This window comes from Ipomoea nil, unplaced genomic scaffold (assembly GCF_001879475.1).
Source record: "Ipomoea nil cultivar Tokyo-kokei standard unplaced genomic scaffold, Asagao_1.1 scaffold3192, whole genome shotgun sequence".
Taxonomy (NCBI): domain Eukaryota; kingdom Viridiplantae; phylum Streptophyta; class Magnoliopsida; order Solanales; family Convolvulaceae; genus Ipomoea; species Ipomoea nil.
Window position 1 is genome coordinate 1999399 of NW_017619620.1, and position 15896 is coordinate 2015294.

Genomic DNA, 15896 nt, shown 5'->3' on the forward strand with positions numbered 1-15896 from the left:
GGTTGGGTTTCTCGCCATAAGGGCCGAGACTTACCCGAGTTTGGTTAAGGAATTCTATCGTCACATGGTTGTGACAAAGGAGGGTGATAAGTTTGAGATCACCTCTAAGGTGAGAGGTGTGAGAGTTGTGTTATCTGAAAAGAGGTTGGCTCAGTTGTTGAGTTTGTCTGCTACCGGATTGGCTCAGTACAGTGGTCATTCTTGGATTAGTACGAATATCATGGGGTACCGTGACTACTTGAGCTATCTGTTGGGCCGTACGAGTGGTTTCACTCAAGCCTCTAGGCCGGAGAAGAAGTGGTTGTCTGCGGAGCAAAGGATCTTGGTGATGTTGGTGTCAGATTGTTTGTTGCTTAATAACAACAAAAGCAGTTTGTTGGGTAAGTTAGAGTGCACCTTTGCCTTTTGCCTCAAGAACATGGTTAAGTTCAACTTGCCTGCTTTGATGTTGCAACACATGGTGTTTTGCCAGGATCACAATCGGAAGAGCTTACCATACGGGATGGTGCTGAGTTGGATCTTGGTTAAGAAGGGTGTTAGTGTGGACGGTTGCCTCCCGAAGGCCGTGGGAAAGATGGTGTTGGATGCCACCAATCTCCGGAGTTGTAATCTGTTTCAGTTGGATGATGGTGAGTACATCACGCTTGAGGAGGTTGGAAGGAAAGCACCTGATGAACGGGCGAAGTTAGCTGTTGAGCTTGGAATCCCTGCCGGGAAGTTGAGCCTCGCAGTCAAGAGTTTGGGCGGTGACGAAGAAGTTGAGGAGGAAGCAGACCAAGAAGAAGAAGTGGGAGCACCGGAGGCCGCCGAGGCTGAAGTAAGTGATTCGGACAGTGAGGAAAACCAGAGGAGAAAAGAAGCTCGCACGAAGAGGGAGCATGACGTCATGGCGCATGAGGAGCGCGTTGTCACCTTGCTTCGTCAGCAGAACAGCATGATCGCCGAAGGCTTCGCGTTTATGAGGGCGTAGTTCATCGCAGTGCATAAGAGGTTGGACCAGATTGAAGCCAGTCCGAGCCGCAGAGACGAAGACGAAGAGGAGTCTGAGGAGGCCGAAGAGTCGGAGAGTGAGGAGTTCTAGCTTGTGTTGTGGTAATCTCGTTCGCCTTTGTCCTTGTTGTTTCCTTCTTAGCCGTTGTTAGCGTGGTGATAGGTTGTTGTTTGCTTTGTGTGCTTGCTTGTTTTTGCTTGTTGCCTTGTTGTTTAGCTAGTGTGATAGTTGGTGTTTGGAGTTAGAAGTTTAGTTCTTGGTTGTTGTCTAGAAGTCGGTGGTTGTGTTGAGGCTAGAGTTCTTGATGCTCAATCTATCCGTTTGTTAAACCCTTGCCAATCCTTGGATTTGAAATGCCTTCTTCTTTGCTTTGGAATTCTTGTGAGTTCTTTTGGAGCCTTTGACCAAAAGAGTTTGTTCTTGAACCTCTTGTCACAATGCTGTTTCTTTTCACCGTTTGCTTTTAATTCGTCGTACCCAAGCTTCGGAGACGAAGCTTCTTTGAAGGGGGAGAGGATGTGACACCCCAAAAATCCACATTCAATCCATGGATTAATTGAGTAATTAATCCTATTTTATTTGAGGAATTGATTCCTAAAATCCTGATTTTTAATACTCAAGGACTAGTATTTGACTAGTCAACCTTTAAGTTGTGTTGTACCTTGAGCTTTGAGGGGAGCTCCCTTGTTCCTTACATTTTCTAAGGGTTAGTAAGGGTATTCTTGACTTTTCACCAAGAGTTAGTATTGTAACCTAACCTAGAAGACTTCTTCATTTCATTCCTTACATTTCCTAGAAATTAGTTCTACCTTCTCTCTAGAAAAGAAGTGTAGCTCATTCTCCAAGCTAAGTTGAGACCCTTGTCAAGATTCCAAGATTTGCTACCAAGATTCAACCTTTCACCTATTTGGGCATCTAGGAGGGTAAGATCTAAGTTCATCTTGCGTTTTTAGTTCCATCTTAGTTGTCTTTTTCTTAAAGGTAGGATCTTTTTGATCTTTTGGTTTGATCTTGAAGTGGGTTTGGAAAGTAAGCCTTGTGGGGAGCTTGTTGTGGTGTAAAGTGAAGTCTTTTGGTCTACAAGAGGTAACCCATGCTCTACAAAACCTATTTTGCTTACCTATATGTGATTTCTTGGATTCTACTTGTGCTTTGCTATGAAATGTGAGGGTTTATGCATTTGTCTTGTGATATTGCACATCTAGAGCTTGTGTTTAGGGTTCCTTTGTGCCATTGCTTGGCATTTTCCATGGTTCAAGTCATTTTGTTGTATTGGGTGAGACTTGGCATGTTTTGGACTTGAATTTATGTTTGGAGAAGAAAATCCCCGAAGGGATTTGTTGTGGTACAAGTGTGTACCCGTGGGCGGAACGGCAGGCGGGGCACCACCCGCCGGCCTACCCGCGGGTACATGGCCTTGTGGGAAGGTGTTCCCGCGGGCGGAACCACGGGTGGGGCACTACCCGTGGGTCCACCCGCGGGTACATGGTTGGCATTGAGATGGGATTTGTTCCCCGTGATTCGTTTGACTCGGTATTTGGTCTTTTGACTTCCCGATGTTCTTTGTGGAACTATTTGAGCGTCTTCTTGATGTTTCGTACGTCTAGAACTATATGGTAGGTATCCATGTAGGACTTTGGTGTCTTGAATCGTGCTAAGTGTTCAACATTGTGTTTCATTGGACCAAGAGGTGTCTTATGTGTTCCTCGGAACTATCTTGAGTTTCTCCGTTGTTAAGAATGCTATTTTATTGTCTTAATGCTAGCGTGTGTGTTGTTTGTATCTTCCGTTTGGTTGATGATAACTTGTGTTATTCATCGTTGATGTTGTTGGGCTGTGACCCGTTCCTTGATTAAGTATGTTTCATACCTTCGTTGTGATCCGTTGTTTGACTCTTGTTGAGTTGTGGTGCGTGTGTGGCTTTACCTGGATTGCATGATTAGTGGTATGTGACACTAGTCACCAAGGTATTGCAGCGATCCTCGTGGTGGCCATTATGGAGCTGTGGCCTTTGTGTAAGGTTCACATTTTTGGCGGATAACATGTGTTATCCGGGCATGTGTTATCGTGTACGGTACCTTGTGTACTATGAATTGGTGGTCTCGTTGGTGGTCGTTGGTGCGGGACGACGGTCCCGGGGGAATAAGGTTGGACTTGGCTGTACAGGGGTCTTGGAGGTAATGGTTGGAAGAAGATATAAGGTTGGGGGTAGCCATAAGATTGGAACATGGCATAAGGAAGGCATATCAACTCGTGATGGGTGATGTCGCTAGGGCTTGTGTAGCCGTTGTTGTGAGTTCTCTTTCTTGTGACGTGTGTAGTCACAAGGGCATGTGTTGCCATCGGTCTTGTCTTTATCCTTTGCGTTGTGGTTAACCTTTGTGGTTTGGGATGTGTTCCGTTTTGAAAATGGCTTTACAACTTATATATATTTATGTATGATATTTCACATGTATTGGTGGATTACCAACATTATCGCTGACCGGGCGTCGTCCCAATGTTTATCTTTGTATCTTTCAAGTGATGTTTAGACGAGCGCGACGTCTAGTGCCTGGTAGCTTAGTACCTTTATCCCTATTTTGTGGCCTGTGCGCCAATGTAGTTTTAGACTGATGTCTTTGGGATAGATGTATACACTTGCAGATTGATCGCCGTAGTGTTTACCGTGTTTGGTAGACGTGGCATAACACCCCGTTCGGATTTCTTTTATCCAGCTTTCGTTTTATCTTCTTCCGCTATGCTAGTTTTTTGTATGATCTGCAGGTGTTAAGGCCTTTTATATAGGTTGTGTTTGGTGGGTGTTACACAAGGGGCTAGTACCCTAAGGGGGCACGAGGCCCGACCTCGCATACCAACCCCGACGGAGGAGCCCGAAGTGCCTAGGCTCGAATGACTTAGGACGGATCGGCTATCACACCCCGAGGGGGCACGAGGCCGGACCTCGCATACCAACCCCGACGGAGGAGCCCGAGTGCCTAGGCTCGAACGAGTCGGGACGGAGCAGCTATCACACCCTAAGGGGACACGGGGCCGAACCTCGCGTACCAACCCCGACGGAGGAGCCCGAGTGCCTATGCTCGAACGAGCCAGGATGGAGCGGCTATCACACCCTAAGGGGGCACGAGGCCGGACCTCGCGTACCAACCCCGACAGAGGAGCCCGAGTGCCTAGGCTCGAATGAGCCAGGACGGAGCGGCTATCACACCCTAAGGGGCATGAGTCCGGACCTCGCGTACCAACCCCCACGGAAGAGCCTGAGTGCCTAGTGTAACACCCCAGATTTTCAAGATATTTAAAACTTATAAAATAAAGGTGAAATCTCATTAAATCTCAAATTATGATACAAAGAGTACGGGGTGCTATGCCACACCCGAGCTAGAGAACTCAGGTGCACAGGCTAAATTCTAAAACCTCAATCAGTATCAATACTAAATCATGGCATGCAGGCCGACAAGAAAAACTATCTAAGCTACGCCTCAAGCTTCTAACGCGCTCCAGTGATCTACTCGTCTATGCCTGAAAGCCAAATATATCTGTTCAGCGAGAGATGCTGGTAACCCACTCCAACGTGTTGAAATACAATACATATATATATATATATATATATATATATATATATATATATATATATATATATATATATATATATATATATATATATATATAGATATACGAAAACCATTTTTGAACATGAAGATATATCCTACGAACTCTAGCTTTTAAAACAGGGATAGACTCAACAGATAGAGCTAAGCACAGACAGCAGTTATACCCAGCATATACGGTTCACAACAGCAAGACAGATAAGATAAGCACAATTAATAATCATAACTAAGCATTACTAGCAAGAGCCCTATAACAGTCACAACATCAACCCTTCTTATCTCATCATATAGCACACTTTGTTGGCGCCACAGGACCAATCGCATGCCCATACATGAGGGTCAGCGCATATAGCTCTGACACGGCCCCGCAGCACCCTGCCCCGTCTCACAGCACGGAGGGGTCGATCGCAACCGACCGATGAGCCGCAGCTCTATATAATATTTATATACCTGACCGGTCTTTACCAGCCTGGTTAACAGTTGGGATGGTTCTCAACCCATTCAACTGCCCGTATAGTGGACCTTTGTCCTATATCATATTTATATACCTGACCGGTCTCTACCAGCCTGGTTAACAGTTGGGATGGTTCTCAAACCATTCAACTGCCCGTATAGTGGATCTTAGTCCTATATAATATTTATATACCTGACCGATCTCTACCAGCCTGGTTAACAGCCGGTATGGTTCTCAGCCCACCTGACTGCCCGTATAGCCCGATTGATCTCAACCAAATCGGGGTAACATGCACACATAACACATAGCAAGCACATGCAACCCACATTAACACATTGGGAAGGGGGAGAAAACGTATAACAAAACCTATGCGTGATCCTTCACATTCTAAGAATAGTCCTAAGGGTTCATACTTCTTTCACCTAGGTCAACGGGATACCAATTCAACTAGCATGCAATATATAAGACTCATACGACCTACGAACGGTACCCGAAAATCAAACTAGACATAGACACGATAGACGGAGTCCGTTGGGACACCACGAGGGTCGAGGGAACATCAAACGGGGAAGCCGGGGTCCCGAAGGGTGGGAATTTCCAGCGGGTAGCCGGTGGGTGGGGGTTTACCCGCCGGCTGCCCGCCGGTATGTACTGTTCCGGGCAGCGGGTGCCCGGCGGGCAGCTGCCCGCTCGCCGGCTGCCCGCTGCCGGAGCTCCTCTTTTGGCCGCGGGTAGGTGGCGGGTCCCCTACCCCCACCTACCCCCCACTGACTCTTTTCACCAAAAATGCCCCGGGAACCTTTATGGAACCCGGAACCATGCTTAGACATTTTCAAACGCAATTGATAACACACGTAGACAATTAACGGATCGGAATCAAGAAACAAACGGCACATAACCTATCATGCTTTCCTAAACATAATAAACACCCAATCATGCGAAATCCCACCCAATATACCAAGAATAATACCATACGATACAACCTAGGGTTCTAACCGTTTTTAAATTAACAAGGACACAATTCATCTTTTAATATCAAGATTCGGTAAGAATATCACATAAACATCAAGAACATCCTACAATCATTAAGAACATCATATAATCGTCATCAAGGACACCATAATTACCAAGAACCTTTCGTCATCAAGATCACCCATGGAATTATCCCATTAATCATCAATAATAATAATACAAATCATCAATACACAATAATATGGGGAAATCCTACGGGGGAAATCATAGCTATGAAAATAGGTTTTGTTGAGACATGGGTTACCTCTTAGCCTTAACTAATTCCTTGGCTATGAAGGGTCTTTCTTTAAGCTTTCTTGCTTTCTTGATTTCTTCTAAGGGAATTCTTGGAGCTCTTTGGGGTGGTGGAACGTTTATTGTGGTGGGGCGTTCTAGGTGCCTCTTAAGTCCCCTATTTATATATTTAGGAGTCCTAGTTGGGAACTAATATTATAGGCTTGCTAATTCTATTTCTTTTGGGACTAAGGATTGGGTTTAGGGATAAGGGCCCGTGGACTATGGTGGGCCTTTCCTAATTAATTATTGTGATTTAATTCTTTCTTTTGGGTAATTGATTAAATGATTTAATTGATTTTAGGGGTCGTAACACGGGGTGTTACACCTAGGCACGAATGAGCCGGGACAGAGCGGCTATCACACCCTAAGGGGACACGAGGCCGGACCTCGCATACCAACCCCGACGGAAGAGCCCGAGTGCCTAGGCTCGAATGACCTAGGACGGAGCGGCTATCGCACCCCGAGGGGGCACGAGGCCAGACCTCACGTACCACCCCAATGGGGGAGCCCGAGTGCTTAGGCTCGAAAAAAAAAAAGTGGAAACAAGCGGGAGGGCCTCGGCGTGGCAGGTCGGCACGGGAGGTCGGCCGAGGCCGGGGTCGGCACAACCTCGGCGCGGGAGGTCGGTTGAGGCGGGGGTCGGCACAACCTCGATGCTGGGGGTCGGCCGCTCCCTGTCTCTCGCCGTCGCGCCGGCGTCATTGCGCCGGCACCATAACAGTGGAACAAGGTGGAAATATAAAATAAACCAAGGAGAAGGACGGGCGTACCGTGCTCGGGCCTACGGCGCGACAATGGGGTCGGCAGGAGGTGGCAGGACAGTTCGCCAGAGTGAGTTGTCGTCGTGGACTCGCAGGAGCTCGGGGCCCCGCCGGAAACTGGGGGGATTCGCCGGAATTCAGTGGCGGTCGCCGGAAAATTTGGGGTGTGTTGGAGGTGTGTTCGGGGTGTGTTGGAGGTGTGTTCGGGGGTGTGTTGGAGGTGTGTTCGGGGTGTGTTGGAGGTGTGTTCGGGGGTGCGTTGGAGGTGTGTTCGAGGTGTGTTCGGGGTGTGTTGGAGGTGTGTTCGCGGTTGTGTTAGAGGTGTGTTCGGGGTGTGTTGGATGTGTGTTCGCGGGTGTGTTGGAGGTGTGTTCGGCCTAGATGTGATGGGTTGACTTTGATGATATCTAAGGAAGATGGATGAGATTTATTGGGGCTCTACTGCATATGAGTCCTAGCAGATGAAGAAGCCATGTTCGTGGCGGAGTTTTCATCATTATCACAAGAAGCACATTCTGACAGCACACCTACAAGACTGGGACGCGGGCACCTCGGGGTCGGCATTTTTGGCGGGTCGGCCGGAGTGTCTACTCTCCTTCGCTGACGATTACTCGCAGCTCAGAGAGTGGGGAACTGATGATGGATATATTGGGAATTGACCCGAACCGACCCGAGGGCGCGGAGCAAGAACGGGTCCCAGGGCGGCGCCGTGTACCTGCCCCGGCCGAGGCCTCGGCACGTGGCCCCTGCACGAGCCACGGCTGGAGGTCGGACCGGCCTCTCCATGGGGTCGGACCGACCTCCAGATGGGTCCGGTCCGAGCTCCAGATGGGCTCAGCCCGGCCCCCACAGCGCGGCCTGGTCGCGAGACCGGGCGCGGTCAACTCCAAATCCAACTACCCCCCGTTTTAGGGGGAGGCGGTTGGGGGGTTTGGCTTGTATAAAAGCCCCCTGCTTGTCCTAACAAGACACGATCTATCCTACTTACATACTTTGTAATAGCGAACCATTGTAATAGCCTATTTACGGCATTTGATATAATATACGGTCCTCACGATCTACGGTCCCTGCGACCTTACGACATCATTTCGTCCCATTTATATATTTCCATATTATGTTCTTATCCGGGTTTAATAATTCGGGCCACCCCGGGTTAATTAAATCCATCAATCCGAAAACATAATCGATTCAACCCATTCATCAATTGCACTATATAATATTCTTTGTTATAATTTATGTAATTGTATATCGATCCAAATATTCTTAAAATATTGTAACATATCTGTTTCGTGCAACGCACGTGTAATAATAATAATAATAATAATAATAATAATAATAATAATAATAATAATAAATAAAAAATCCAAGTCCCTTGATACCTGCTCCGCCGTTCAGTTCCTATTTTCACAGGTATCTCTCTTATATTTTTTATTTGATTTCTGCTTGTTCTCTACTTTGCACTTTTGTTGTTTTCCACAATTGTTCTTACCTCACAATTATAACTAACTTGAGTTATTCTTACAATATTTAGTAATTTTCTTAGTTTCATGTTTCTATGAATTTAATGTGTTTTAACATCATTCTAATTTCTCAAAAAAAAAAAAAAAAAAAAACATCATTCAAATTTTGATTTTCAGTGCACTGGAATTATTTTCTAGTACTGAAATATATTTCCAGTGCACTGAAAAATAATATTCCAGTGCACTAGCAATGATGGATTGTGACCAATAATGGATCGTGTCCAATAATTAACTATACAGTACTTGACACTTGTTCTTCAAATATTAACTATACAGATAGATGATTATTCATCTTGTCTATAAAATATTCCAAGTGAGCCAACTGAAGAATTAGTTGTGCAAAAAAGTCAACTAATGTTTGGTAATTAGTACTTAGTAGTATATTTAAACTTTGAATTGCTATTTTGTTATATAATGTTTAGACTTTAGATTTGGATTATGTGATTATGTGAATAGTATGTTCGAAAAATTAGGAAATGTTAAAATTTGGGGATCCTAAACCGAACCGAATTAAATTCGAATTGAAACCGAACCATTTCAAATCGAACCGAAGCCCGAAACGCCCACCCCTACTTGCGAGCTAAGTTATGCCAAGTTTTCATATAATTTTTTCCAACTCAGAGCCACTGTTCGAATTGTAAATCCGAATGGTAAGCTCACCATTCGGATGGCATGGCTCGGTTATGGTAACTATTCAGATGTGTCCGAGTGGTAGTGGACTGCTACTATTCGGTCAACTAAGGTTTAACCAAATGGTTGACCATTCATAACATTCATGCAACCATTCGTGGGTACTGCTCGAACTACCATTCGTGCGTAATGCTCGGAGTACCGTTCTGGAAATGTTAATTCTTATATGTTACGGAATTAATTGTGAATGAATTTCAATTTTAAATTTTAGAATTAATTTCCTGATTTTAATGATCGTCTGTTTTGAAGGTTACACAGACTGATTTTATTATCAATTTTAATGCCATGATTAAATGTTATTTAATCCATCAACTCCTATATAAGTTGTGGTTGAGCAAAAGATTTTACACACTAAAACTCTTAGCTTTTCTCCTCTCAAAACTCTGCTCAAACTTCGTTCTCAAACCAACCGTGTTCATCCCTTGTTCTCGTTCGCCGGGTTCTACTGTTTGAGTGCTCAAACTTAGAACCGTAGCTTGTTTTATCCTGGGAAACTTAGGCTACAAATCTCCTAGCACCAAAGGGAGGTAGCAAATAAGATTTTAAAGATAGTGTGGGTATCACACGACTCAAGGTAATCACTTAGCCCTTTACCTTTCGTTTTGTGCTTGTTAATTTTTTTTTCTTCAGAAATGTTATTTTCATAGTAATATTTCGTTAACAATTTTTATCAGAACATCCACTTTTGGTCCTAGCTAGTATTATTGTGGTCTGATCATTTTTGGACCTTTATCAATAAAACAATTTAAATATCATTAAAAACTATGGCATTTCGGTCTTCAATTATGATTTTTTTTAAAATAAACATAAAAATATAGCGGGTCAACCTACTTTGTATAAAAAAGATTGAAATATTTTTGTATTTAACGACATTTCAATGATTTTGTTGACGGAGGACTAAAAATGGTCATGCTACAATAATACTAAGATAAATGATGATGTTCTAATAAAAAAAAAACACTAAAAATGAACTGTCATCAATAAATCTAGGATAAAAATTGGAATTAATTCTTTAATTTCAACTAAGCTTTGAGATTAGCAATATCCAGTTTGCAACTTTTTTATACCGAATTTTTAATTTCAAAAGTTGTATAGTGTGAATCAAAAGTTAGTTAACTTGATACTTAAAATATGTATCATGAAAATTAAAGGTGGGACGATGAGTGGAAATCTGAATCTTTAATGACGGGCAAAAAATAGAAAAATTCGAATATTTTATTGTATATCTTAAATCTAAAAATAACATAAAGTAAATTAAAAAATTAATTAAGAGATCTTTGAAAATTTATATAGTATTAGTATGAAAAATATTTCATGGTTAATATATAATTTACTATTATATTTATAATATATTTTCGAATTAGTTCAAATTTCATGTCAAATAGTAGGGATGTTAATTGTACCCGCACCCGACGGGGAATCCGATTCTCCGCCCCTACGGGGACAGGGATTAGGACATAAATAGGGTATCGGGGATGGGGATGGGGACAGTTTTGAATTCCTCGCGGGGGACGGGGGCGGGGATGGGGAGTACTCTCCCCGCCCCGCCCCGTCCCCGATATATATGTGTGTGTGTGTGTGTGTGTGGCCACACAACACACACATATGTATTATTTTGTATACAATATATATAATTTTAGAAACATTCTTGTCATTGTATGTCATACTTATGAAATGCATATTTAAATAACATGTTTAATTGTAAAATATTGAATAATACTCTAAGTTAGGAATGAATATATATGCGTTCCATTCAATATATATATATATATATATATATATATATATATATATATATATTAGTACTCTTATTGAAATACTATAGTAATATAAATTTGCAACACATATAATTGCAGAAAAAGATGTGTTTTTTTTTAAAAAAATTTTATTTAAAAAGCTTTTACACTGTATTAGAATAACATGTAAGAACATATATGATTGCAATCATACACACAAAACATCCAAAAGTTATTTTCTATTAATTTTAAGGTTGAATCATATGATTTAGAGAGTAGATGAGATACCCTAGATCTAGATCTAATTTCAAATTTCAAATATGTAGAACAGAAGTTAAAAAAAATTGTGCATGAACCTTCTACAACAGCTACGTCCATATGTTCCTTCAAAAAATAGAGTTGGTCAGATCTCAGGAAACTGGAGAAAACCCCTAAGAACACGCCTCCATTTGAGTATAAATTTCTAAGCATTCTACTAAAAAACAATCGGAGACCAAGAAATTTGTACAAATATGTTCGACAGTTGCATGAAGTGAGATGGAGGTTTCTAGAGCTCCAAGCTCAGAATTGGGAGAATAGATGCAAGAACACGCCTCCATTTGAGTAAAAATTGTAAATCATTCTACTCAAAATTCAATTGGAGAACAGGAAATATGTCAAATTTGTTTGACAGTACAATTGTATGAACAAGAATACGCCTCCATTACTGTTTAATTATTAAATGTTATATTTTTAATATTTAAGTGATTTTAAAATATGATTTATAATCATATATTCAATCAATTTATTGTGATATCATGTGTATAGCTTATTATCATATATTCAATCAATTTGTTTATTACAATAGTACCTTAAATTAAAATATAATTTGTAGACCGCGCATTGCACATGTATAATGCTAGTATATATATATAGATCGATTTAAGATCATATGAGAACACCTGCTTAGGTGAGAACGTGAGAACAAATCGTGTACATCCATCTAATATTTTTTAATGGACTAGATTAGATTAAGTGTGTGCGAACGCGCATTAAATGTGTGCAAACACGATTAAGTGTGTTTGCACACATTTAATGCGCGTTCGCACACACTTAATCTAATATATACAATTAAAAAATATTTGATGGATGCACATAATGTGTTCTCATGTTCTCGCTGGAATCCTACACTCTCTCTCTCTCTCTCTTTCTATATATATATATATATATATATATATATATATATATATATATATATATATATATATATATATATGAGTGTATATCAATGCTTAAATATACACTCATAAATAATATCATCATTAACTTGAAACATTACTGTCGCATCAGAATTGAAGTAATATAACATTACTAGGCAATCTCATAACTTTTTTTTTAAGGTCAATCTTGCGATTGTATTAATGAATCAAAGCCGAAATAGCGTCAGGTGGGATAGCATCCCAGTACATAGCTTGATCCTGAGTAAATGCTAACGTAGCTAAAGTATGCGCATGTAAATTAACCTGCCTAGAGATGTAATCCAAAGTAATACGATTAAACAACGACATAAACGTTCTGCACTGGTCAACTGTGACCCCAACGTACGAGTGGATCGGCGTGTGATGGTGCCTGATTATCGCAGCCAATTCCATGCAATCCGTGAGTAAACTTACTGATATGTTGTCCCGCTCAAGTAGCCAGGACAAAGCCTCCTTGTATGCCTGGGCCTCCGCCATAAGTGGTGAAGAACAAATTGGTAACTTGTCATTCCTTGCTGCCACAAACGAGCCATCTGGTGCTATAATAATCATGCCGTAAGTAGCCTCGCCCGTATCGTGCCGGAAACCCGCATCCACATAACATCGTAGACCACCCTCCCCTGGACCGTTCAAGTGGTCCGTCGCCAGTGCCGGGTCGGTTCGGCGGACATGGGCAGCGCCGTACGCCTGCAGTGCTACGGTGGCTGCTCTGACCAATTGGGTAGGCCGCATCATTGATCCCTTCCAGATAGCTGAATTCCGGGTTCTCCAAATATAATATAATACTGCTATCATTAACCGGGTCTGTTCCTCCGTCAGGGCCGCCATAGCCCCTTTTAGCCATGATGTAAACGAGTCTGCAACAATATTAATAATAGGCAATTGTGTTATATTCCAAACAAGTCTAGAATATTCACAGAGCACTAAAGCATGCAACACATCTTCATGATCTAAACCACACATAGGGCAAGTTGGGTCCACCTCCACCCTTTTAAATATCAAGTTAAGGGTTGTTGGCAAAATGTCACATATGGCTCTCCACAAAAAAGTTTTCCATTTAGGGGGGACTTTTATTTTCCACATTGCAACCCACTTATCAAAATTCCCTGGATTATTCTCATAATCACCCACAATATGCCTATAGGCATTTTTTACTGTATATATCCCCTTTGGGTCACTCATCCAATACCATGAGTCCTCATACTCAAGACTAACAGGGATCATATTTATTCGCTCTACATCCTCAGGATTAAATAAATCAGACAAAATATGCGGATCCCAGGTATGAGTCTGTAAATCAATTAGTCCTGCAACTCGTGCCTCTCTCAATTGCTGTGGCATTTCTGTTTGAATCAATGGGCTAGGATTATCCCGTAACCACGGGTGCCCCCATATTAAAGTTGTCTGTCCATTCCCAATCCTCCTTCGCACCCCTGAGACTACCATTGCATGGGCTGCCATTATACTTCTCCAACAGTAACTTGGGCAGTTACCAATAGTTGCATCTGTAAAACTGGTTGTGGGGTAATACCTTGCCTTATAGATTTTAGCTACGGGTGTTTCTGGGTCTGTTAAAAATCGCCATGCCTGTTTACCCAACATTGCTAGGTTAAAAGCCCTCAGCTCTTTAAAACCCATACCACCATACTTTTTTGGTATGCACAACCTGTCCCATGCCTTCCAATGTATTCCCCTTTCTCCCCACCAATATTTATTCATAGTTCGCTCAATTGACTGACAAACTGTCTCAGGTAACAAAAAAACACTCATCGAAAAGGTAGGCATAGATTGCGCTACACTTTTCAGTAATACTTCCTTACCAGCCTGAGAAAGTAACCTTTTACTCCACGAACCAATTCGTTGCCTGATTTTTTCATCCACATACGAAAAAACAACTCTCTTATTTCTCCCTACAAAAGATGGTAGGCCCAAATATTTCCCAAAATTGGGTGCTTGCACCAATCCCAGACAATTTGCTACCTGTGCCCTGTCAGCCTCCTGGGTATTTCTGCTAAAACATATATTAGATTTATTATAATTCACCACCTGGCCTGACAATTTTTCATACCTTGCAAGGCACTGCCTTATAACTCCTGCTTCCTGAATATTTGTTTTAAAAAATAGGAGACTATCATCCGCAAAAAAATAGGTGTGATACAGGCGGCGCCCCCCTTGCAACTCTGCATCCATGTATTGAACCTGCCAACTGTTCATACTGTAATATCATCAAGAGAGCCTCTGCACAAATAATAAATAAATACGGAGAGAGCGGGTCTCCCTGCCTGAGTCCCCTGGTTGGTTTTACGTGCCCCCTGCTATACCATTAACCATTACAGTATAATTAACAGTCGTTACACACATCATAATGAGCTTTATCCACTTCTCACTAAAACCCATAACAGTCAGCATCCTTTCTAGAAAGCTCCACTCCATTCTATCATAGGCCTTTGACATATCTAACTTCAATGCACTCCATCCCACTATACCACATTGCTTTCTATTCAGATAATGCCCCACCTCTGCTGCCACCAGGATGTTGTCAGTGATTAGCCTTCCCGGGATAAAAGCACTCTGGGATTCTGATATCAATCCTCCCATCAGTGTTTTCATTCTATTCGCTATTATTTTGGCCATAATTCTGTAAATGACATTACTCAATGCTATCGGCCTTAGATCTGCAACTGTCTCAGGCATATCCTTCTTCAGTATCAAGACAATGTTAGTATCATTCAATCCCTCAGGGAATACACAGGAATTCAAAGCATTCATTATAAAGCCAGATACATCTCATCCCACTATCTCCCAAAACTGCTGGTAGAAACCCGGGTTTAAACCATCCGGACCCGGTGCCTTATCCGGATACATTGAAAAAAGAGCCTCTTTAACCTCATTAGTTTCAAAAGGGCGGTCTAGCATCATATTTTGCTCTAACGTTACTCGTGGGGTTAGGACTCCAAAAAGTGGATCATCACAATTCAATCCATTAGAGGCAAAAATATTTTCAAAGTAATTCTGTATAGCAGCATGCATATCATCCCCCTCCACCCAGTTACCAGCATCACATTTAATACTAGAAATAAAATTCTTTTTCCTACGTGCAGAGGCATACCTGTGATAAAATTTAGTATTTGCGTCAGCCCCGCGTAGCCAGTGCTGCTTGGCCCGCTGCCACCAAAACACATCCTCCTGGGCCTCTACTCGTCTCATGGTATTCTCAATCTGTTGGTACTCAGCTAACGCTACCATATCTCGTCTATTCCGTATGGCATCTTGCCTCCGCTGCAGGTGGTTAATTCGTTTTCCGAATTTATGAAACTGATCTCCACCCCACTGCATCAACTTTTCTCCACACAACTGCTGGCAATGCAGCAATCCCTCCGTTCTCCCTTCTTGCCAGGCCGTTTCTACTACTTCTTTGCACCCCTCATCTAATAGCCAAGCCATTTCAAATCTGAACTTCCGCGGCCCCCTTCTCCTTGGCATGCAAAACGCATTAATACTGAGGAATAGGATCGAATGATCCGAGGCCCGGGTTCGAATATTCTCCAGCCATGCATTCTCATTAAGCAGACCCCAATCATTCGTTATTAATG

General features: G+C 42.4%; 1 protein-coding gene across 1 annotated transcript in view; it reads right to left on the reverse strand.

Annotated features, from left to right (window-relative positions):
- The window catches only part of LOC109168178, a 31517-nt gene extending 17576 nt beyond the window's left edge, over positions 1 to 13941 (reverse strand). The window contains exons 1-2 of the mRNA XM_019317220.1: positions 13431 to 13941; positions 12568 to 13160 (exon numbers count right to left, since the gene is read on the reverse strand). Of these exons, the coding sequence (XP_019172765.1) occupies positions 12568 to 13160; positions 13431 to 13941 (1104 nt within the window). The remainder of the gene's footprint in view (positions 1 to 12567; positions 13161 to 13430) is intronic.
- Positions 13942 to 15896: the final 1955 nt, after the last annotated feature.